The sequence below is a fragment of the Xiphias gladius genome, chromosome 8, assembly GCF_016859285.1.
Source record: "Xiphias gladius isolate SHS-SW01 ecotype Sanya breed wild chromosome 8, ASM1685928v1, whole genome shotgun sequence".
Classification (NCBI taxonomy): Eukaryota; Metazoa; Chordata; class Actinopteri; order Istiophoriformes; family Xiphiidae; genus Xiphias; species Xiphias gladius.
The window spans coordinates 7,590,449-7,615,411 of NC_053407.1; the positions used below are offsets into that span (position 1 = coordinate 7,590,449).

General features: G+C 41.9%; 1 protein-coding gene across 2 annotated transcripts in view; it reads right to left on the minus strand.

The window, feature by feature from the left end:
- Positions 1-423: 423 nt before the first annotated feature.
- Positions 424-24,963, minus strand: part of znf423 (zinc finger protein 423) — an 81,722-nt gene continuing 57,182 nt past the window's right edge. For both annotated transcript variants that reach the window (XM_040133099.1, XM_040133101.1), the window contains exons 14-16: positions 16,765-16,896; positions 14,929-15,044; positions 424-1,362 (exon numbers count right to left, since the gene is read on the minus strand). In XM_040133099.1, coding sequence (XP_039989033.1) covers positions 1,333-1,362; positions 14,929-15,044; positions 16,765-16,896 — 278 coding nt within the window. In that variant the 3' untranslated portion in view covers positions 424-1,332. The remainder of the gene's footprint in view (positions 1,363-14,928; positions 15,045-16,764; positions 16,897-24,963) is intronic.

Sequence of the window (24,963 nt, forward strand, 5' to 3'; positions counted from 1 at the left end):
CTGAAGACATATTTAACAAGAAAAAAGCCTAAAGATTGTAGAAAAATAAAGATTTTGCAGAAATACGTTTTTTTCCCCACTTTCCCTTCATCGTCGTGACCACTGGTTGGGAACCACTAAGTTAGAAAATCTTTTTTTTGGTGTTTTTGATGCCTTATGTAAAGAACTTTAGATATATTAATAAACTCTTCTTTTAAAACCCAAACTGAGCTTATGGGTGCTCAGCTGATTTTGACCATCGCTTCACCAGCACATGTAGCATTTCCTCACTCTTAGTATAATTTCCATGATACTTGGAGAGTATTGCAATTGAATAATAGCAATATTAGGGATTGATAACACATCAGTAAATATGCATGCAACTTCACAAATGCATTTCTTTTGAATAAATGCACATCACACAGAAGTTGTTTATTTGTCATTTATTTATTTGTTTTATCTTTTTGTCTGTACTAGATTATTGCAATCTGGTTAATTCACAATTAAAAAGCAGTCATTGACCAGACGCACTGAAATTGATGATACTCATTTTTACAATAACCATTATAGGCCCCATAGAGACTGGAAAACCCAATCCAAAAAAAAGAAACATCTGTATGGTTTTCTGCACTTTATTTTGTTTGATGTCTTTTTTTCATAGTAATTATAAAAAGGAAAAAAAATATATAACAATAATCATAAAAAGGAGAGATTTGGGGGAAAACTTAGGAATATTACGACTGGCAAACAAACAATCACAACACAGCACAAGTACCTACTTACGGCAAGAAATGAAAGGTACAAAATGAAAATAAAGAAAATAAGAAATAAAAATCAAATAAGATGGCACCTATGAAGTTGAATACAATGAGCAACTGAGGGGACAAGAAAGTGAAGCTTTTTCCTACAATCTATTTTTAAAAAATCTCAAAACAAAGGGTGTTATCTTGCTTTTTTTTTTCTATTAAAAAAAATAAAATGCATGACCTGGGGAGTGATGGGTGGGAGGAGAGGAAAGGAGAAGAGGAGGAGGAAGAAGCTGTTGGAGGGGGGTTTGGCAGGGACAATAAAAAATACTGCACGTACAATACCCTTTTTTCACTCGTCTTTCCTTCCATCTAGCTCTTACCATTTCTCTCACCCACTTTTTCCTTTCTTTATTTAATAGCATATCCCATTAATATTCCTTTCCCCCGCTGCTCGTAATAGCCGCGCCCAGTGGCGCGATCGTTAGAGTTTTACATGTGAGTAGCAAATGACACTTTGATTGGCTGTGATGTGGAGATGGCGGTCCCCTGCCGGCTCCGGGTCGGGGGCCCCGGCTGAGCCGAGAGATCCTGCCGGGCCTCGGTCTCACTGCGCGTGCTGACTCAGTGTGTGGTTCTGGGGGGAGAGAGGGAGAGGGGGAGGTAGAGAGAAAAAGTGAGAACACATGATGAGAGAAATAATGGGCTACGTGAGCATAGTGGTTTCCACTTGCCCCCCCACCCTATAATAGAACAGAAGAGAACAGAAACACAACTGCCTCCCACAGTACAGAAAGCAAGGCCTCCTTGCTTTATACATGGTCTGACAAAAGAAAAGAAAGAGGAAGAGAGGAGAATAGAAGGGAAAAAAGAAAAGTCAAACAAGACAAGCAGACAAGACCACTCTACAACATAAACTGGTAAGTATAGGAAAACAAAATTCATTGCTTTATACCTAAAAATATACCTTTTCCTCAAACACAGTAGAACCTGGTTTTGGCCATAACCAAATTATTACTCATATAGTATTTGTTCTGGTTTATTTCTTATCTGTGGGAGCCCAACGCAATGATTTGTTTATTCAGATCTGTGAAACCCTTGTGTCTTCTGGTGTTGTGATTAATATTTTACAGAGACCGTCTCCATACCTTTGAGACGCCTACACTCACATCTCTCCAAAGGCATCAGCACACTACACATCAATACATAATCACAATGCAAAAAACACCTTTTTTCAAAATTTGGAATCTCGGAGAAACAGAGATTCACAGATGGATTTGTATGCACAAATGAAGAGGCCAGGCACGCACAGACAAGTATACTGTAAACTGCACATGAACACACACTTAATAATATGCTTAACTTTCTTACTTAAACATAAAAACACACACACACACACACACACACGGTGCCACCTAGGGTGCACAAAATATGCACATGTTCGCTTCTGCACTCATGATCACACAAACACACACACTCAGCTCCACAGTCAGTCCTCTGTGGCTGTTCCATATCAGCTACAATGGGGAATTGAACTCGTGATAATCTGGATTTGCTGGTTTGGAATTTAGCTGGAATCACATCTAAAGCTGGGGAGATACTGTATGTATCTGTGTATGTGTCTGTGTGGAAGATGGGGAGATGATTGGAAAGATTTCTCTGGGAATTTGTTTGTGTGTGTGTGCATGTGTGTGTCAGAGAAGTTTCCACTAGGATGCTTTTTCTCCTCCTCTGTACAGCTTTCTCCCTATGAAACACACACACACACACACACACACACACACACACACACACACACACACACACACAGACAAATTCCCTCTGAAATCTTTTCCTATCATCCCTGCTTCTTCACACATACACACACACACACACACACACACACACACACACACACACACACACACACACACACACACACACACACACACACACAATTCCCAGTGAGATCTTCCCAATCAACGCCCCACCCCATCCTTCACCACCACTAAAAAGCAGCTTTCTCAGATTAATCGCTCTCACTTGCAGATAGGCCCCACTACAGAAAAAAAAGGACAAAAAAAGAGCAGCGGATGGGCAAATGAAATAAACGGAGGGGATAGGGGGATGAAGAGAACAGAGAGGCGAGGGGGGGTGGATGGGGAGAGAAATGTGAGGGATTATACGTGGTTTGGGGTTGATAAATACTTGTTTGTCATTCTATGGCCCTTATCTTGCTGTGCATGTTTTGTTGAGCCCTCTGGTGTGCGTGTATGTGCGTGAGAGAGAAAAAGAGTGAGAGAGAGAGAGAGAGAATGCTGTATGAGTGTGTATGTGTTTGACAGTGTCTGTCACTCAGCTTTAGAGGCCAAGCTAGCCTGTCCAGAGGAAAGGAAAGAGTATTAATGGCCTACACACACTAGAGGGGCTCTGCACACACACAGCACACACACACTGATGCATGCAGAAGGGTTTTAGAGGAATGGGTGAGCAAATGAGCAAAATAACGAATGGGACAGTGACACATAAGTGTCTGTTTCTCTGTGTGTGTGTGTGTGTGGCTGTCTCTCTAGTGAGGAAGCAGATCTCATTGGGAGCCACTGACCCCATTATGATAGAAAACCTTCCTCTCTCTCATTCTCTCTTTCTCTCTGCTTTCTCTCACTCTATCGCTTTCCCTCATCCTCATGCCTCTGCGCTCCACCCCGAAACTAACTGGCTGCATTTCCTCTCACTGCCAGAAGAGGTCAGGCTAAATCCTCTTTATGTGACAATGTTAAACACAGGAGAGGAGAGGAAAAGAGATTTTGCCCCGTGTATCCGTCCTGATTCCTAGAAGAGTACATCCATGTCTGGCTTTCGTCTTTACGGAGTTGCATTTCATATTTCTAATGCCTCACATATGACCTTAGTCTTAGATGTCATATATGAGGCATTAGAAATGTGAATGGAGAGAAAAAGAGAAAAAAGTAAATTGATCCAGTAATAGAAGGATTCCACAAAGAAAAAAGGGGTTGAGGGAGGAAGGAACTATAGAGGATAAGAAGGAAAGGGTGTGTGTGTGTGTCTGTGTTTTCCCTCAGGTTCTTCGGGTCCTAATGCTGGCGTATTGATTTGTAGATGGAGTGAGGGATGGAAAGGAAGGACATAGGAAGAAGAGGGAGGGATGGATGGAGGGAGGGGGGCCATGGTCACTCCCTAGAGGAACTCGCAGCGCTGCAGTGGACTGCTGGAAATAGCCGAGAGGAGAGAGGAGAGAGGGAGGATAAAGATGAGAGAAGGATGAGAGAGGAATGTAATGGAAGGGTGGATGACAGCCTAGCAAGCTACACACTTCATATGACACACACACACACAAACACACACACACACCCTCTGACACCTTCCGTTTACTTCTCTTCATTTACAACGTCGGGAGCTTGGTATTGATTATGCAGCATTGCAATCAATCAGAAGTGTGTGTGTGTGTGTGTGTGTGTGTGTGCGCGTGTCACAGTGTGACATCTGCTCTACAGCAGAGTAATTGATATATTCTACAGAAAAAAGGGTGACAGAAGGAGGAAGAAGGGAGTAGTGGGGAAAGGAAGAGCACAAAGACGGCACACTGTTTTAATATTTAGTGTTTACTGTGCTTCTAGGCCTGTGACTAGGATACTAAATTCTCAAATACTGCTGCCTTTAAAGAAACTCCACACCTGCAAATGTTTCACAATAAAAGCCCTCCACTGAAGTGAAGGAATTACTGTATGCCCCCTGAACTGCTGGCAATGTTAAAATGTGAAACAGATGAAAAAAGTGTGCAAGAGTAAAGAGTAAACAACAGTAGGAGGGCTTCTTACTAGAATATGATTAAAACTAGACTGGCACTCAGTAAAGCGCGTACCTCTGCCAACGTGATAAATGTCCTATCTCATGTCTAGTGAAGGAAATACAAAAAAATTCCTGGATCCGCCCGTTTGACTGCATCTGCATGAAAATTTAATAGGTACTTCCCTGGCCCATGCCCCATCCTTCCACCCAAAATAAATGAAAATAGGCTGAGTGCTTCTTTGTAATCCTGCTGTCAAATAAAAAAAACAACAAACAGTGACAGGTGAAAACATAACCACCTTGGCGGAGGTGAAAAATATATGTCAGAAAAGAGGAAACTGGAAATAAAGGCTGCGCAGATAAAGTTGAGTGTTATCTCCGTACGTGAAACAAAAAAGGCCGCAAGCATTTTATGAGTATTTAAGGTATGAACACAAACATAACAGCATGCTAGATTCAGATAAGCTTGAATACAAGGCTGAGTCTGAATAGAGTCGCTTTTGTTTTATTCTGTGTTTATTCGGCTATATTTGACTGTCTATTTATTCAAATATGAAGTATGTTCTTCAATTACAAGAGCCTCCTCCTCCTCAGAGCAGCCAATATAGATCATGTTGTTTCGTGAAACCCACCTCCCGAATGGCTTTAATCAAATTAATCTTTGAATATGAACCCTGGTTTGGACTTTTTTTTCATTATGTTTCTACTGTTCTTGTCATAGCAGAGGGTGTGTGCGCTGTAGTGAGAACAGCCCATCTTCCAGGCCAGGCCAACCCAGACCAGTCAATATACAAGCCTGTCATTGTTTTTCCTAAACTGCTTAGAGAGAGCGAGGCTAAAGCCTGCAGAGCCATGGGCCCAGGGGAAATATGGCCCTGTCGCATTACCCACGCACTGCCAGACACACACACACACACACACACACACACACACACACACACGCACACAATACATTCACAGACTTGCACTCGCAGCTAAGAGCACATGCATGCATAGACACATGATTTCAATAAAAAATGCAATGACGAAAATACACAATAGTTCTCACACACTCTCTCTCTCTCTCTCTCTGTGTCTCTCTCTCTCTCTCTCATGGGGAAAATGGAGAAGGGGACGACAGAGAAAACCAAGAGAAGGAGATAAGAGAAAATCTAATCTGCCTTGTCCTGTTCCTCTCTGCTATCTAGTGCATTACCATTACACAAGTGCTTATGCATTTATGTTGTGGTGTTGATGCTGATGGTTGTGTTGTAGTGTGCTGGATGAGCACCGCTGTCAGCTGTGATATGCATCCATGTGCATGTGCATGCACATTATTAGTATTATGCCTCGTCAGCCTTACCTGTACAGGAGAAACATACAGGTATCTGTTTAACATCTTGAAAATTCAGATAAAGGTAAAATGAGAATGAGAACAATAAGAATTTGGCATTGACATACATGGCAATGACCTTGTTTGTGGGCCAAGTCAGTAGGAAAGCAAAGTAGCTTTCTCTCAGTTACTTACAATACTGTTCTGCTGTAAAAAACGAGCCCATAGGTCATCTGTGCACAGTTATTGGATGTAGTAAATAGAGTGACAAAGTCTGCATTAGGAGGAGGTCGGGGTGGATGGTTGGTATGACAAAACACAGGACAGTCACACAGGAGACCACTGTTCCCTTCCTGGGAGAAACCGATAATCAATGTTTCTTTTATGCATGACCCATCCACAACTGTAACTGCATGTTTACTTTTGTAAACATGATGACAAAAGTCCAGTGCGCTTGCTGCTGCTACGTTTCTACGGGTCAGACACAAGGGTAAGGACAAGCAATGTATATGTTTGCTTAAGTTAGAGGACTTGTTGCACACACACACACAGACAAACACTAACACTTTGCTGCTCTGTAATGATGTATGAACTACACCTTGAAATGTTGGTGCCAATCTCTAATAGACAAAGGAACACGAAGCACTGCTGTTGGAACAAGGGTGTGTGTGTGTGCGTGCGTGCGTGTGCGCTACCTACATGTTTCAGTGAGCGTCTGTCAGTATGTGAATTTGTGTCAAATGTGTGTATGAGGGGGTAACTGGGGGCAGTCCAGGTGCTGTGTGTGCGCCTTAGTTTGTGTGTGTGAGTGTACGTTTGCCCCATCTCCACTACTCTTTTTTTCTTAACACTAAATGAAAAATCACCTTAGTCGCCTTGTGGTCTTCTTTGGGTTCAGTGTATTTATAGCTCAGAGTTGACATTCTTCCAACATAGTGAGCGTGTCTATGTCTGTGTGTGTGTGTGTGTGTGTGTGTGTGTGTGTGTGTGTGTGTCTGGGACTAGCAGATGGGCTGTCTTAGCCTGCTTCCTCTGCTCCCTGGCTTGTCTTTAGCCCCACCCGTACAGGACAGGATGCTGCCTTGGGAGCAAATCGAAAATAAACGCACCCCCTGCCCTTAAAATCCCGTCGACACGTATTCTCTGCTCCCCTCCCACTCTTCTGTTCCTCTCTGTTTGTCCCCCTCTCTCCCCATCTCTCCCCATCTCTCCCCATCATCCCTCTGTCTCCCTTCCTCCTATTGTAAACTACAATCTATAAATGATCTTTAAATTATCTTTCAAAAACTTTTTTTAGCCTCGACTCTTTCCAGCCGAGTCAGGATGACTACCACTTCATCTCCATCACCCCTCCCAGAGTGACCGCTCTGACCATGTCCTGTTTGGAGTGCTCCCTCCCTTTCTTTCTCCCACGGGGACTTCCCCTCTCCTGTTGCTACGGCCCAAATAAGCCAGGTTTGCAACAGTAAACACAACCCAAAATACACTCACAGCATGAAGAGCACACACACAAACACAACGTCAAAGGCAAACACTCATGGATCTACACCAGACTCAAAGCAAAAGGTGAGGGTACCCTGCTGGAAGCTGTAACACAAAATTGGAAATGACCTGACCTGCAGCACAAAACACAGTCATTCCAGAACGCCACATGACACATCTGAGTCACACCATTATAGAGAAAAATGTGGGTGGGCTAAAAAAATGAATGATCCAACTCTCTCTCTCACACACACACACACACACACACACACACACACACACACACACACACACACACACACACACACACACACACACACACACACACACACACACACAGAGCTGAGGAATGTGGTCTTTTTACACAGTGAAGCTGAGTGCCAGATGAGGACTGGAGCCTGCAGACATGGGTGACACACAAATATATACACAGGCATCCAAAAACACACATAAAAATACAGAATATATTCAGGGTCCTGCCTATGACATGCGTGTAAGGAGGAAAACAAACACACAAACACACACTAAAATTAAAAATGCATATAGAGGTTACAGATGAACAAATAAATCCACAGACATGATCCATCCAGTACACACAGGAGCTCATAATTCAGCAGAGCGTGCTGGCTTTCCGTGTCACTGTCATATTACTGCACACTCCCAGTCCCCATGAGTCCCTAGGGGACCAGCTTTTTTTGATTACCATGCACCCATATACTGGCAGAAATAGATATATTGCACAGAAAGGTGGACGAGTGAAGAAAGACAAAAGAATTGGTTGGGTTCATAGGTGAACTGAAGAATGAATGGATGGGTGCAAGTGTACGGGTTAAAAGGGCTGAATTAGCCCCAGTGTTGGGCTGGGTATAAACATGATGGGGCAATGGAAACATAGATGGATGCATGACATGGAGGATGGAGGGAGGAGAGAATGGGGGCATTTTCCAATACATTATGAATGATTAACAAATTTATTGGAGAGTATTGAGGAGTCAAGAGAGGAAGAATGCTGGAAAAGGGAGAGCAAAGACACAGTACAGTAAGTGTATGTGCATGAGCATGCCTGAAGAATCTGCTGTCAACCAAACACTGAATTCACTTTTATCATTTTAATTTTCAATAGAGGAAGCACTGATTGGCTTTAGATAACACTGGATGAGACAGAATGCACAGTTTTGGATTTAGGCAAGATCATTTAATACACTGGTTCCTCATCCGGGGGATCAGGACCCGACCAGGGATCACAATATAATTATAAGGGAACATGAGACAATTAACAAAAGAGGAAAGCAGATCGGTAAAACTTGCAATACAAATAAGATTCATTTTTCCTAGACGTTCCTCTAATATTGGTTTAAAAGTCTTCTTAATATGAATGAAATAAGAACTTCACATTTTTGGTTGACTTGGTCAAATCCATACATATATTAGACCTGAAACCATTCGTCAATTAATTAATTAGACAAAGGACAGAGAATAGATCTGCAACTATTGTGATAATCCATTAATTGCTTATAAGAGTTAATACTTGCTGATGGATTGAAGCAACTGTCAGAAACCGTCAAAGTATAATAATTTGTTTACGCTGACACACATCTTTACAAAATATTTTGACACATTCAGAGACACATTCCGTTTCTAATAAATGCTCATTTTCTAATGACATTCTTCAAATGACACACAGTCTGAATAACACAGAGCTCCAGAGCAAAATTAAGTTTACCCATCATCGAGGTACAAAAAGAGTGGGAAAAACTGATGAAGGGCTGGAAAAGTAAGAGGAAAAAACTGTGTAAATGTTTACACTAACTGTTCACACAGATAATCTTTTGTGGAGTTATTTTTCAGCTGTTGATGTGATGAGATGCACTAGGTTTGTGAGTGCCGTGTCCATGTCTGTATGAGTGTATTTTGGCAGGGCTGATAGAACACTACGCCATGAAGAGTCTGTCCTGCTCGGTGACACATTGCCTCTGTTCACACACACACACACACACACACACACACACACACACACACACACACACACACACACACACACACACACACACACACACACACACACACACACACACACACACACACACACACACACACACACACAAATGACAAGAACATGGTCCAAGCTGTTAAAACCCTCCAGGTGCTGGCTCGCATAGTGTAATTCCTTTGTATCTGTCCCTACCTCTGTTTATCTCTTTATCCCACGTTATCTCATTTTGCGTGTTTTTGTTTCTCTGCATCCGTCTATTTGTTCCTCTGCTTTACATCAAAGCATCAAAGTAACTTCTTTTGACTCATTTTTTCTATCTTTCCTCCTCACTGAGACCCACTGTGTTTGTCTTTTTACTGGTTCCTGTTGGTAATTTCCTAAAAGCATAAATGCAGACACACACAGGTGTACAAACATATAAATATAACATTTCCAGATGATTAACTGATCCCATATTGAGATTTTCTTTCCTCTATTTATGTTTAACATGAACAGAATGTGCTTTGCATTCACAGTGTGAAAAAATGAACACGTCAGAAAATCCCAACAGTGTTAACAGATATAACCACAATTTGTATGCAATTTTTCCTTAGGTGGTCATAGGACGAAAAAAGTCTGCTGAGATTGAGGACAGTTAAATGCAATGCCAGCACCATCTTTTACATTTTCTTTAAAACATTTTTTGTTAATTTGTTTGTATTGCTTTGCCTCTATTTTTTTTTTGGTTCAAATACTTTTATTACTTCCAGTAATACTAGAAATAGTAGTACCTGTGGTACTATGGTAGTAGTAGTAGTAGTAGTAGTAGTAGTAGTAGCAGTATCATGTAAGGCTGGCTGGCTTGCAGTCTTGTCTCTCCACCTCTCTCTTTTGTTTTGAAGCTCTTTTTGTTTCAGTCTGTCTTTCCCCTCCTGCAAATAGCTTCAAGTCTAGGGATTCAGGAAGGTAAGAGTGTGTGCGTGTGCGTGTGGTGTGTCCCAGCTCCCCATTCTAATAACACAGAGTCTCCCAGTGGGCAGTGGGGCAGTTGAGTACGCTCCCCTTCAACGCCACAGGGATCTAGGGATCAAATTAATACACACACACATTTAAACACACGCACAGAGGCAAGGGATGTATGGATCAGAGAGTACATACAATGACTTGAAACAACACTCAAAACTGACAGCAACACACAGACACTGGCAAATAGACAGACACACATGCATAAAACCCTACTGCCAGATCAGCCACATCCACACCTTTCCATAATTCAGTTAGAGGGAGGCAGCGATGCTCTTAGATTCAGACAAAGACAAAGACAACATTATTCACAGACAGACTACTAAACACAGGTCATTTCACGCACACACGCACACACACACACACACACACACACACACACACACACACACACACACAAGCACACACACACACACACACACACACACACACAGCTCTGCCATGAACTGAACCCAAACGTATTGAACTGTCTGCCAAGCTATTCTCTGCCCTGTATTAACAACCAAAATTTATTACTTTTGCTTTGAGGGCACTGATTTTAGTATTTCTTTCATTTTCCAGGTGTAGACACCATGTAGTAACTGCTGAGGAGATTGGTCGATATCTTTAGGCTGCAGTTCCCCATACTGGCTGCATACCAATTAAAAGAATGTTACTGATATACTATCTCTAATGCTGGGAAATAGTTAGACCTTTGTATGTTTGCATTATATGTGTCTGTTTTTCTGTCTGACTTTTGATTTCTCTATGTCCCTCTATATGTCTGTTTTTTTATTCCCCAGTTTTTGATCATCAGTCTGTCCCTTAATCCTGTCATCCATCCATCCATCATTTTATTTGTACACTACATGTTCTTTTAATTGTGTCCACAAGGATCCCCCACATCCTTGCACACATCCCTCCATTTATTCATCTGACCAGCAATCCACCCATCTAACAGTGTTTAAATATTTACTAGAGCTAAAGGAAATGGTGTAGCACAACAGACACAGAGGCAGAAAAAGGGGTATGATTGGGGAGGAGTGAAAGAGTGATGGATGGAGCAATGGATAGAGGGAAGCATTGAGGGCAGAAGCTTAAGGATAGCAGCCCCTGGAGGGTTAAGAAAAATATGAAGATCAAGAATTCTGCCAGTGAAAGTAACATGGGGAGGAGTCAGAGCTGATACAGAGCTGGATGACTATATCAAACCAGAAATACTTCTACAAGAGGCAGACAGTCTCCAAAAATCATACAACTACTTTATATACTGTAGATATTTGGATACTGATAAAATACTGGGAATTGTGCACTCTTAAGTATGTTTTCAAATATTATATGAATGTAAAAACAATTGTTTGTTAGTGTTCGATTAAGGGACAGTGCTGCCTACAGTAATGCTACTTTTGAAAGAAAGAAAGAAAGAAAGAAAGAAAGTAAAAGAGAGAGAATGAGAAAGTTGTCTGTGAAGTCTTGGAGTAAAGGCAGAGAGAGATCCAGAAGGACCACTCTGATCAGGGCCACAGCATTTTTTATTTACACACACATACATGCACACACATGCACACGCACACACACACACACACACGCAGACACACACCAAAACATCTCTTATTTACCAGCTTATGTCTGCACTATTTATGGGGCACTGGGGAGAAGCACAGAAGAGAGGAAGAGAGGATAGGGGCTAAAATATGCATAGGGGCTGGTTCTTCTGGGACAGATGGGGGAGTCAAAGAAAGGGAGAGAGAGAAAGATAGAGCAAGAGGAAGGACAGAAACAGGAAGTGACAAAGTAAAAAATTGTGGTATGTATGCATAGGAGATGGATAGAAAGATGTGAAAGCAAGTGATTGAGAGAGTGGTGGTGAGAAAGTGAAGGACTTTGTATGCAGAGGGAGAGACAAAAGATGGAAAGAGGGAATGAAGGAATACAGTCAGGAGGGAGAGAGGATGATGCAGCGGCGAGTCCATGCTGCAATGACCGTTGGGCGTGAGTCTGTGTTTGTGTATGTATATGTGTGTGTGTGTGTGTGTGTGTGTGTGTGTGTGTGTGTGTGAGAGAGAGAGAGAAGGAATGAGCCGAACATCATATGGTCCCTCTGAGGGACCAAAGTCTTTTCTAACTAGCCAACCAGCCTTCTTCATCTATCCGCACCTCATTAAAACAAACACACACAAATTACCCCATTCCACTTTCTGTGGCTGACCAACACACACTCACACACACACAGAGTCACGCACATTTGATAACAGCTAGCAGTGGCATTAACCTCCATGGTTGTAGCTCTCCATCTCCCTCTGTCAGCCTTTCTGTCTAGCCCACTTGGAGAACCCTCCCAAGGGGCAATGGAGCTGTTTGGGTTCTGGCTGCAAGTTTTCACACACATAGACACACAGACACACAGGCACAGACATAGACACACACACACCCACAAATACACACACTTGGGCCAGGACCAGAGAGTAACAAGATGGATATAGCCACAGTGCAGCAGCCAAACAGGAAGAAGTACATGGAGCTGAGGGATGAAAAAAAGTTGAACTTAGCACAATGTAGCTGGAATGACAACAACAGAATTAAACTCATTTGATTTGACCAAACTCATGTTAGCCTGATATGAGACAGAATGAAGCATAACCAGTAACATTAAGAAGATAAAATAGATTTTAATGTAGTTAAAGAAAACAAATATTAAATTAGCATTATTAAATTTTTCACAGTGTTGATAAATTGTGTAGTTTGTCTTCCTTCGACTCTACTCTGATACATCTAAGAACAATCACTACTGAAACCAAACTTGACAGTGTATTAATGTAAGGAAAAGTAAAAGCAGACCAACCAATAGTAATTCAGGCATACAGTGTGGGAGGTAGTCAAGTTCTTTTGAAACAAAATGTAACAGCACTGACTTCTCCGACTGATCATGTCAACAATTCATCAGTTGGAGATGGAGTGTATATGGAAGAGGAGTGGAGGTGTTTGTGTGTGGCATACAGAGTATGTGTGTATGCATGTTTGTAGAGGTGTGTGGAGGTGTGCAGGAGTGTGTGAGGTGTGAGTGGTGCCTATGTGTGGACATTAACCGACAGGGTCCAGCAGTCACCCTGCTGTTAAATGGACTGGCCAGCCATATGCCCACCCCCTTCAGCCCAATATTACTCCCACTTTGTGTGTGTGTGTGTGTGTGTGTGTGTGTGTGTGTGTGTGTGTGTGTGTGTGTGTGTGTGTGTGTGTGTGTGTGTGTGTGTGTGTGTGTGTGTGTGTGTGTGTGTGTGTGTGTGTGTGTGTGTCTGTAGGTCTTTGTGTGGTGGCTGAAGCAGGCCTTCTTACAATTAAATCATCAATATTACAATTAGTTTTTTACAGCATTCCTCTCTTCTTCTGACTTTCTTTGTCTGCATCTCTGCCTGCACACCCATCACTCTTTAAATTACATCAAGTACAGCACTTATTATGTAATGAACCCCTTTTACCACTATTAGTGTTCAGACTGATTGGGCATCAATATTACTAGCTGCATACTTGACTTTATCGTTCTGAGGTAGACCGTGTAAATGTTTGGACGGCAACGTCATGACCAGTTAAGATGTAGTGTACAAAATAGAGAGATCTAGGAGAGAAATACTCCGCTAATGAGACATGTTGGTCACCTTGCCATGCCTTATGGGGCTGCACCTTTCCTGTTTGACAGTGTGAATAAGTTATCTTCAAAACAGATCCACTTCCTGTAAGCAGTGTATTGCGCACAATTTTGTTGTTAATTTTCACACATAGAAATTGATCACAAGCCCAGAAGTACCATTCTTCACTAGCTCGTGAATTTTCTGTGTTTTGTATTGGATTCAAATCTGCAGGCTTTCACACAACTTTCGACAAAATCTATGCCATCTGTCAGATATGCCATCTTTAACTTACATCTCTGGTTAATGCAGCGAGTGATTGTATGAGTTACAGATTTCACCTATAACAGGACTAATGGTTAACCTGAAGATTTTGCAGGTCACTAGTCTGCTGCCAAAGGAGTACAAGAGATGGAAGAGGACAGGAAGGGTTTATATCATCACAGACCTGGCCACAGCTGGCCGTGGACCTACTCTTGGGTTACTTATAGCCTCTCTTCTCCTTCGTAAGCACACACACGCACACACACTCAAATGTGTCTGGAACCTAATGACATGAGGCTTGCCAGAACCCTGCTCAGGCCTCATGAGGAGAGACGGAAAGAGAGGGACAGAGGAATGAATAAAGGGTGGAGGGAGAATACGAAGATGAACGGTAAACAGAGCATTCTGTGAAACAGAAGTAATTGGGAAGGACAGAGGAAAGTACTGAATAAGGTTACTGTATGTTGAAGGATGGGTGGAAGCCTAGAAAGAAGAGAGGAAGAAATGTAATGACTGAGAGACCAACAGAGGAGGAGAGCGAGAGCAGGTGGGTACCACATAACTATGTTTATCTTGTTTGGGTTTAGATTATTAGTTGACTACACTTTCTGACAAAGTCCACTTACTATAGTTTGAGGTAGCCTGTCCGCACCAGCACACACTATTCTCTAATTTATGCCAGACCAGAACAGTACACAGAGAGACAAAGACAAAGAGTCAGATCAAGGTCAACACAGAGGTAGAATTAAGGTCACCTACCTGTAGTTCTGTCTGAAAGAAGAACTTCTGCGGACACTGGGAACAGTCGTAGATCTTGTCTTCTTGGCCATGGACAGCAAAAATGTGCTGCTGGAGCTTGTTGGCCTGCACAAACACTGGGAGAGGAACAAACATTGCACAAACATTACATTGCACATTACACAGTGTGTAGTTGATGAAGTTAGTCATCCAATGCTTACCACAGCTGAAGGTATCAAAAACAGTTTCAAAGACCAAAAGCTAAAAGAAATTAGGTCAAGGTGGCTGTGCAGTTGAGATTTTCCTATCATGCAAAATAACAGATGAATCTGCATCGTTGTGGGTGTGTCCATCACTGGGGCCAGTGAACTATAGAATCTGCTAAGGTACTGGTCTGTTTACAACTGGACAGTTTAAATGACCACTGCAAAACAATGACTTGGCTATTTACTATAGGCAAAGTACCAAATGGCAACTGAGTTTTCAGTACAGATAACCAAATCAACACACACAAAGCAAATGAAGGGCTGGCTGGAAAGGAGGGAGTATATGGGATGGAAAAAAAGAGAGAGATGGGAGCAAGAGACAGAAGGAGAGAAAACAGGAAGAGCTATCCTCAACAGACCTTGTGATATTTATCAATAAATTATCTTTTTTTTTTAACTTCCGCTCCAGTGTTGTCGCATATACTTTTTTCTTTCTTTCTCCCCCCTTTGTTTCAGTAAACTTTTGGCTTTCACTGTGGCTGTGTATGCGTTTAATTATTAAGCCTCCCCGTAGGAGTGGTGCCCATCTTACTAATTCATAAGCCACCAAGGAATAGAGTTAAAGTTTAAAGTGTTGCTCCGTACCTGGGGGGGAAGCACACAACACAAGACAAACTAAACAACGGAGGGAGAGAAAGAGGGAAAGAGAGTGATGGAGTGACACAGAGAGAGAGAAATTCAGCATATGGGGATACACAGTCAGAGATGGAACAAGGGAGGGGGAGAGCAAAGGTGCTGACTTAGTTACTGTAGGTGTCGAACAGAACTTTAAACACCACAGCCCTTCAGTGTATTGCAAACGTCTAATGTGCTTCATATTTTTCCTGTCTGGTGGTATTTATTGCATAAACTTTTGCACACACATAGTCAGTACTTCTTTGGCAGTGGCACCCTGCTGGAATATTACTCCCACAGTTAGAAATGTTAAAACAATGAATATTCCTAATGTGTTCTTACAGTTTAACCAAAACAAAAGCTTTACAGCCATTACAGCACATTTACTCAATGTATCATGATGTGGGTAACCCAGGGAGAGCCATTTCTGAGCCACAACAGGTACTGGAGCTCATGTCAGGAAAGATTTATGTGTTAACCCAGCTTCCAACACTATTATTAACCTCATGTTGCATTTTTACCTAGATAAGCATATGATTTGTGATAAGCTGTGACAACAATCATATTCACAAATATAACAGCTAACAGACTACACAGCATATAAAACAGAAAGCAAAATAAATTACAATATCTCTTTAGTATTACAGCAGAAGACTGACTATAGTATTCTATATCTCATCAGAGATACACAGTACTAGAAAATTAATACAGATCAAAGGCTCTGTTGGTGTACTAGACTTTGTGTATGTGATTATACAGGCCAATGTTTGTGTCCCCATTGTGTGCTAGCTTGTTCTCACATTTTTGTGTACAGTATGTATCACCATGTGTCTGTGCCCATTTTAAATACAAAGCAGACAGGACCCAGGCAAGTGAGTGTTACCTGTTCTGTTGTCCTTGAAGGTGAATGTGTGTTTGTGTGTTTGTGTGTTTGTGTGTGTGTGTGTGTGTGTGTGTGTGTGTGTGTGTGTCTCACCTGTGAAGCAGACGGGACACTTGAAGGTACCTCCCATGCCTTCAAAGCTGTGCTCTATCAGGTGGCAAAGCAGCTTGGCAGGTGAATCAAACATCTGGTTACACAGCTTGCACTCATGATTGATGCCCTCCTCTGCAAATAAGAGACAGACATGCACGTGCAGGCTGGATTAAACAACACAAAAACAGCAACATATCACATTATTTTACAATACTAATACAGCACACATGACAGATGTCGCCTGCACATACAGAAACTGTCAGACACTGTCAGATATGCACCAATCAGCCACAACATTAAAACCGATAACTGGTTTTAATGTTGTGAGTAATCAGAATATACTGATGTGTGCAGATAATATATAAGAAGAAACTTGCATATGGCAATAATAGGAATAACAACAGAAGTGACAATAATAACTATTTTTTCACTTTGCTAACATAGGGAAGTGTTTCCCAAACTTGTTCTGTTCTTGTTCTCATGCCATTGTAAACATCAGTGGAAATTTGCAGTTGTCATGGTAGTAAAAGCACAGGTAGAGCTACATTACAAACATTTATGATGGTTCTGTTGCAGCATTTTGGGATGTTATTAATTACATCTTGATAAGTCCTATCTGATGACATGAGATGTGAAAAAGGTCTACTCGACTTGAGTTTCACTCCACATTTTTCTCCCTGGTTACATCCATTGTAATGTTAATATTAATAATGATTTATTATTCAGAAAAATGATTTTAAAAATACATTAAAAATGTGGAATAATTCATTTGTTTCATAAGCAATTCCACCTATTCAGAAATTATATGAGGGTATACAGTAGTAGAAGTACTGTATATTACTTTGGGAAGAATTGACAATAGAATATATTGAGTTAAAACATTCTCCTTGCACCAGGACACCCTTTCAAAATGAGCTAAATTGCACTAAAAACAAGTAAACTCACACTCCACTGGCAGACATTTTCATTTAAGTGAAAATTTAAGTCTCAGTTCCAGATGAGCTGAGTTGTTCAGACAGACATTATGATATAGGTTGTATTATACACTCCCTCTTTTCCCCTGCTGCACGTTCTCATTTCACTTTTCATTCTCCCTTGTACACTCCCCCATCTCTCACACACAGCAACCCCAGTGCCATATCTGCCCCAAGTGGTAATTGTCTGTCCTCCCCAACGGGGCTGTGGATGATCTGCCCTTCCTATAGCCATCCTTCCTTCCCTCCCTCTGTCCTCGTTATCCGCCCTTCCCCAATGCAGTCACTCATCCATCCCTCACTTTGCCCATTACTCCTTAAGTGTCTCCTTATCGTCCCTCTTAGTCCACCACTTGCTGATTAATTTGTGTGGGCTCCAATTCAAACTCCTCACCGTTTGTTAAGTATCTTCACATATACTATACTTATTCCCCCCTCTTTTTCAGTCTGTCTCTTTTACTACTATTGCTGTCCATCTGTCAGTAATGGGGCACCTTAATTGATCCATTTGTACAGGCTGCTGAGATTGTGTATAAAGCATTTCTACTTTTTTAGACATCACAATTTGTCATAGAATAATGAGTCACACTATTGTACATGCAGTGCTCTGATGTAAATGAGTAATAAGAAAGAGATTAAGAGAGTTGATATCAAATTCAAATATGGTCAGGTATATGTTCATCACAAACCCTAGACAAACAATCCATCCTTCCTCCTCATTCTCACTTGGGGATTATAACAGTGTTTATGTGTGTTTGTGTTTATCTGTGTCTATTTTAAGAAGGTGTGAGTGACATCACAGCACCCACGGTGAAAGGCCAGATGAAAGGTGGGCGTCATAAACACACACACATAGAAACGCACAAATGCACCCCTTGACGATCAGGTCTCCTGCCTGTTGTCCTTATCACCATTGTACAATACAGGACCATTGCCCCAGTCGCCCACACACACAACACATGGGGCCACACACACACACACACGCACACACCATAGGACTGTACTGCCCGGAGACATCAGATGGTGTCTTCTGCGGGCCAATATGTGACCCCCTGTGGAGCTGCACACAAGTATACACAAACAAACTCACACAAACATGCACACATACCTTGACTCAGATAACACACAGACAACTCATGGAGAACACAATCTGTGTCTTTTCCTCTTTTTATCACTTATCTCATTTCCTGTAAGTGTACACACACACACACACACACACACACACACACACACACACACACACACACACACACACACACACACACACACACACACACACACTCAAACATTTTGCAGAACTTCAGCTGCAGAGCTGCAGGGGATCGCGGGGTTAATAACGACTTCAATCATACACCCATGACACCCATACTGACTAATACACGCACGCACACAAAGATTCCTATCTCTCCTTGCCTCAAAGGCCAACACAAGGGTGCCCTAATCCTGTCTCAATAGCTGTGTGTGTGTGTGTGTGTGTGTGTGTGTGTGTGTGATGTGTGTGAATGTGTGTGTGTGGGGGTGTGTGCCACATGTGCTTATATGGATGAGATGGTATGCTCCATGGTCATGGTCCCCAAACACCCCCCTTCCACACACACAGGCACACACAAACCTCAAAGGCTGCTAGGTTTTGTGGGGCGCCAGTGTGTCCGAGACATACTGAGACAGATAGAGGTTCATTATCATTTACTAGGAGATTGTAACAGCAGGAGAGAGTCACATGGAGTGAGACACAGAGAGAGAAAGAAGGAGAGAGAGGGAGGAGTGTACAGGACTACCAGTTTAATCATCATATTTCATATTTTCATTATCATGTAAATATTACTTGTCTTATTAAAAGCACACTTTTATTTAACAATGCATTTCTTCGGAAGAGAAAACTAGTGTTGCAACTTAACAAGAGCCAAAGACAGAAAGACAGATACAAACGGCACAGATAGAGGCAGAGGGTGAATAAGTAAGTAATGCCTGTGCTTCAGTGATCTCAGTGTGTGTATTTTTGTGTGTGTTTGTGTTGGGGGTCTCTGTAGAAAGCCCTTAAAGCTCTTGCCCTCAGTAGGGTGACGGTTTCTTCAAAAGTTGTCTCACTCTCTCCCACATGGCCACGATCAGAGAAAGTGGTCAAACATTGGTTACCTTTACATGTACAGTACACAATGATGTGCCTATTACCCAGAGTCCGAGATTTTAGACAGTGACAACCTCACTAGTCTGATACATACTGAATGCGAAAAAGTTACTGCAAGTATTCAGGCTGTAATTACAAAAACTAAATAACCATCTATACTATTGCTAATTAATCTCATTTATACATTAGAAGACAGCTCCCTATAAAGCAAGTGAAACTGCATGAAATACTCTTCACAAGACAGCTCAAACTATGTTTATAATTGCATTACATTAGTAAGGGTGTGCTGTAAGGTTTTACTCCTATTTGTCTCTTAATGGCATGTCTGATATTTATGCTCATTTTTATATATATGTATCAGAATCAAACTACCAACCTATTTCCCCACTGGTGTCAATCATGAAGCCTTAATTTGGGGAAATTTACAAAAAAAAGAAAATGTGTTTTTTCTAAGAAATTAGATTTTTTTTTTTCTATTATGTGATTAATAATTTAGGCAAGAACCAATGTGACATTGACATCTTCAAATGGCTTGTTTTGACCAAACAACAGTCAGAAATACCAAAATATTTTTAAATTTACAATCCAAAGAGTAAAAAAAGCAACAAATCCTCAAATTCAGAAGCTGGAACCAGCAAAAGTTTCCCTAAGAATTACCTTGCACAATTTATCAATTATCAAATTTGTAGATTGATCGTTTCACCAATAATCATAAAAAATGCTTCTTTTGTTTATTGTTGCATAGAACTTATTTTTTGCTGTATTTTGGAGAACGTGTGAGTGTGTGTCTAGGGCACCACGCAAAGATGACATCAATAAAACCATCACCCTTACTAAAGAAACTTTAGAAGCTAATTAAATGTCAATCAGTTATAGGGTGAGTGAAAAAAAAAGTGGCTGCCGATGGAAAAAGACAAAACTATAGTGAGAGATGGGAAGAGAAAGACAAAAAAACAGAGAGAGGGAGAACTGAGGGGAAAACAGCGAGGTGCAAAGAGATAATTGGGCTGTCCGGAACAAGGGCATGGAGAGAGGCCTCCAACGCCTCTGTGTGTGTGTGTATCTATGTGTGCGTGTGTCCCATGAAAGAGTTCTCTTTTCTGACAAATACATTGTTTTGATCAGTATGTGTGGGGACCGCAGTGTCTGTATGCTGTCCCCCTCTGAGACCCAGTCCGTGTGTGAGCGAGTGTGTGTGCATGTGACCCATAGTGAGATGACAGAGTCGTACAGCATCCTGCCGTTACGCTTTGCCTCACAGAGTGCATTTGATCCACCAGCACAACACAGACATACTCACACATCATTGTTTTACTATATTTTCGGGGACTCGTCATCGACATAATGCATTCCCTAGCCCCTTACCCTAACCATCACAACTAAATACCTAACCCCATCCTTACCTTAACACTAACCTAAACCTCATTCTAACCTGAACCCTAAAACTAAGTCCTAACCCTCGAACAGCCATTTAAACTTATGGGGTCCAACATTTTGGTTAAGGTTGGTTCCTGGTTTTCGGACCCCAAGAAAATAGTAAAACCAGCCAACTCTCCCTTTCTCTCACACACACAAACACACAACCCTGGGAGGGCTATGCTGGGACAGAGAACACAGGGGAGAGAGGGATGAGAGGAGAGAGTGAGAGAGAGGGACAGAGACAGAGGCAGGGTGAAGGTTAGGCCTCTGAGTTTGTTATCACACAATAGAATATGAACTTTTTCTGCTTTTCAATGCACATCAAAGCAAGTTTGGGGATTATTTTATGCCTTGTATCCTGGTCCCTAATTTGGCTACAGAGTATGCATACTTAGCAAAAACATGCATCAAGTCATCTCCTCCATCCCTGTTATACACCGGTAATTGTTAAAAAAAAAAATCAATATTATGGTTATACCAACATGAAAGTAACATAACACAAATCTTTCTATATGGCAGAATGACTATTACACAATGTGCATTTGAAGCTTACCAGTCTGATTAGTCAAATGTTCGAGCTATGTTCGACCTATGTTCGAGCTATGCAGGCATTTCCCATCATGCATAGCTGGCTGTTCTTGATTTGCTGCTATACCAACTCTTGTGGTAACAAGAGTACTAGTTAAGACATTTTTCTTTATTTCCACACAGGAAATATACTGTAATACTTGCCCCTGGCATTTCTACATAGACTTTATGTACCCTTGAAAATGAATAGCACTCAGTTTCAAAGTGTTCAACATTGTCCATATTGTGCCTGTAACTGTCAACATGAACATTTCATGTAGTGTTACTATTTTCATAGTGGGCAGCAGACAAACAAGTAACAACATTCAAACAACATATAGGAGAGGGAGGGAGGTAGACAGAGACAGAGAACAAATAAATTGAGATAGCTTTTAACAATTTATCGATAGGGAGGTAGACTCCAAAGACGCCAAAGCTATCTTCTTTTTTTAATGTGAGCACACACAAACAAAAACAAAGACAGAAAATATTGAAAGAAAAGAGGAAACAGAAACGGTGTGAGGACAGAATGTAATGTGTGTGGATGGACAGAGGGCAAGAAAAAAGGAAGACAACCAGATAGAGAAAAGTCCATAATGCAGTCTGTTACTCTCACATACACACACAAACTCACACACTTGTACTTCTATCTTTGTGAGGACACTCATTGTGACACGCATTCCCTAGCCCCTTACCCTAGCCTCAACCATCACAACTAAATGCCCAACCCCAACCCTAAACCTAACCTAGCTCTAACGTGAACCCTAAAACCAAGTCTTAACCCTCTAGCAGCCCTTTGAAGTTGTGAGGACCAGCTAAAATGTCCTCACTTTCCCAAAACGTCCCCACTCCCAAGGTCTAAAAATTAAATTGGTCCTCACAAAGATAGAAGTACACACACACACGCACGCACGCACGCACGCACGCACACACGCACACACACACACACACACACACACAGAGTTCATGTTCTCCCTCAGTCTCATTCTCTCATAACCCTGCTCTCTCTCTGCTAATTGACCAGAGGAGAGGGACCAGGTGGCATCATCCCCATCACACCAGCGCATGCGCGCACGCACACACACACACACACACACACACACACACACACACACACACACACACACATTCACATCACACTGGCCTCATCACAGACCCCTGCAACATGCATCAGAACATAAATGAGCTCCTTGATTTGTGTTGGGGATGGATCCCTAAGGTGCTCGCCTTCCCCTATTACACACCAAACAGACATACAGTATGCAAACATACAGTACACACAGCTCTTAACCCTTTCTTAGTCTGGGCATGGAAACTCCTTTGGGTGCCTGGCCCCCACCCTCTCTTCCTTCCTCTGTCTCTGGGGGTCCCTTTGGGCATCGCATCTACCCCCCATTACTGCCCTTCCCTGCACCTGTCAACCCCCTCCATCCCCACATTATATGAGGCTGTGTGTGTGTGTGTGAAAGAGCAGTGCAAGGTGTGTGTGTGTGTGTGTTTGGTCCGTTGGCGGCATAGAGGCCATAAACCAAGCCAGGCAATGGTGAGGACAAAAAGGGAGAGGTAGCAAGAGAAAGAGATGGAATTAGAGAGAGAGAGAGGAAGGTGGACTGTAGAGAGAGGAATGGATTGAGGGATGATGAGATGGAAGGAGGAAAAGCAACAGAGGAGCTGGGTGAAAGAAAGAGTGCAGCAAAGAAGAGAGCAGTGGACGGAAGGAGGAGGAGTATGCACCTCTCTAGGGGGCGCGCTCAAGGTGTGTTTCCATGGCAACGGAAGGGTCTGGCGTGTGTGTGTGTGTGTGTGTGTGTGTGTGTGTGTGGGGGGGGGGGGGGCTTGACCCACTGGTTATGTGGGGGCTGGAGAATATACACACACACACATGTACACGAGCAAACCTGCTGCAGTGCTGGAGGGGTCCCAAGAGTGCCCCCCACCTTTACTCAGCCTCCTCTCCCTCTCTCACACACACACACACACACACAGGAAGAATGCTGCAGTACTGAGGTCCCGCAAGTACGCAACACCCACACACATTCTCCCTCTGTTCTCTCAACTTCCATTTTCCCTCTCTGTTTCTATTACTCTCTCTGTGAGGTAATTGTTAATATTTTCATCATATGTTTACTCCTTATCTTACTGTGTGGATTTTTACATTTTGTTGAATAAAGATGGGAGGTCGAGTTATACCCCTCTGATACAGGGGAATCGCTTATGACTACTCATAAGAGAGTACTACTCAAGCAACCTGTTTTTGACCCATTCATTCAGGTCTTCTGTCAGAGGTTAATCTTTCGTCACTACCATTTACACAGATTCCAGACTGCAACTTTAACTGCATACATCTGTGGAAAATAAGTGCCAAATATTTATTCAATGTTCTATTTCACCTTAGTTTCTTGGTCTCTTTTCTCTTTGTTGCAATAGTATGGTAGTCAGTTACGCAGATGTCGTTTAAACATCAGTAAGAAATTCTCATCCATACAGAGATGCCTCTTCAGCAAAGCCGAACAAGTGCACAACCCACGTTCAACCCAGGTAAGGAGGAAGGTTGTGACAGGTCAGATAACACATATTGGCCTATTCAGAGTAATTGTAGATGCAGGTATCAAATGTGTATAAAAGAGAAGATGACAAAGGACAACCTGTGGTACATGATTGTACCTTAGCAGGCAGCTGCTGGAGAGCTCCAAAAAGCTAAAAATGCTACACATCTTGAAGATGTGTAATTACTGCAAACATAGAAGACCAGACTTTACAGCTTCAAACAGAAAGAAAGGCACTTTGCTATCATTTGTAAACAGCCACAACTTTCAGCTTTTCAGATGGCAGATGTTGATGAAGTAAATGTCCAGGAGAATTTATCAATTATCTTCATCTTTTATGCTTTTCAAAATGGTTAGTGATAGCAACATCCACTTTAAGGATGGAAGGAACAGAGTTCAATGGAAACAACGTCTTTACTTGAAAAATTCTACACTATTAGTACAATGGAGCTAACAAATCAATTTTTCATGTGTAACTAATGAAGAAATATGACTCTGAAGGACTGATCATGCTCTTCCTTCCTTCACTACTGGCAACATTCCTCGTTTACACATCTGACAATTA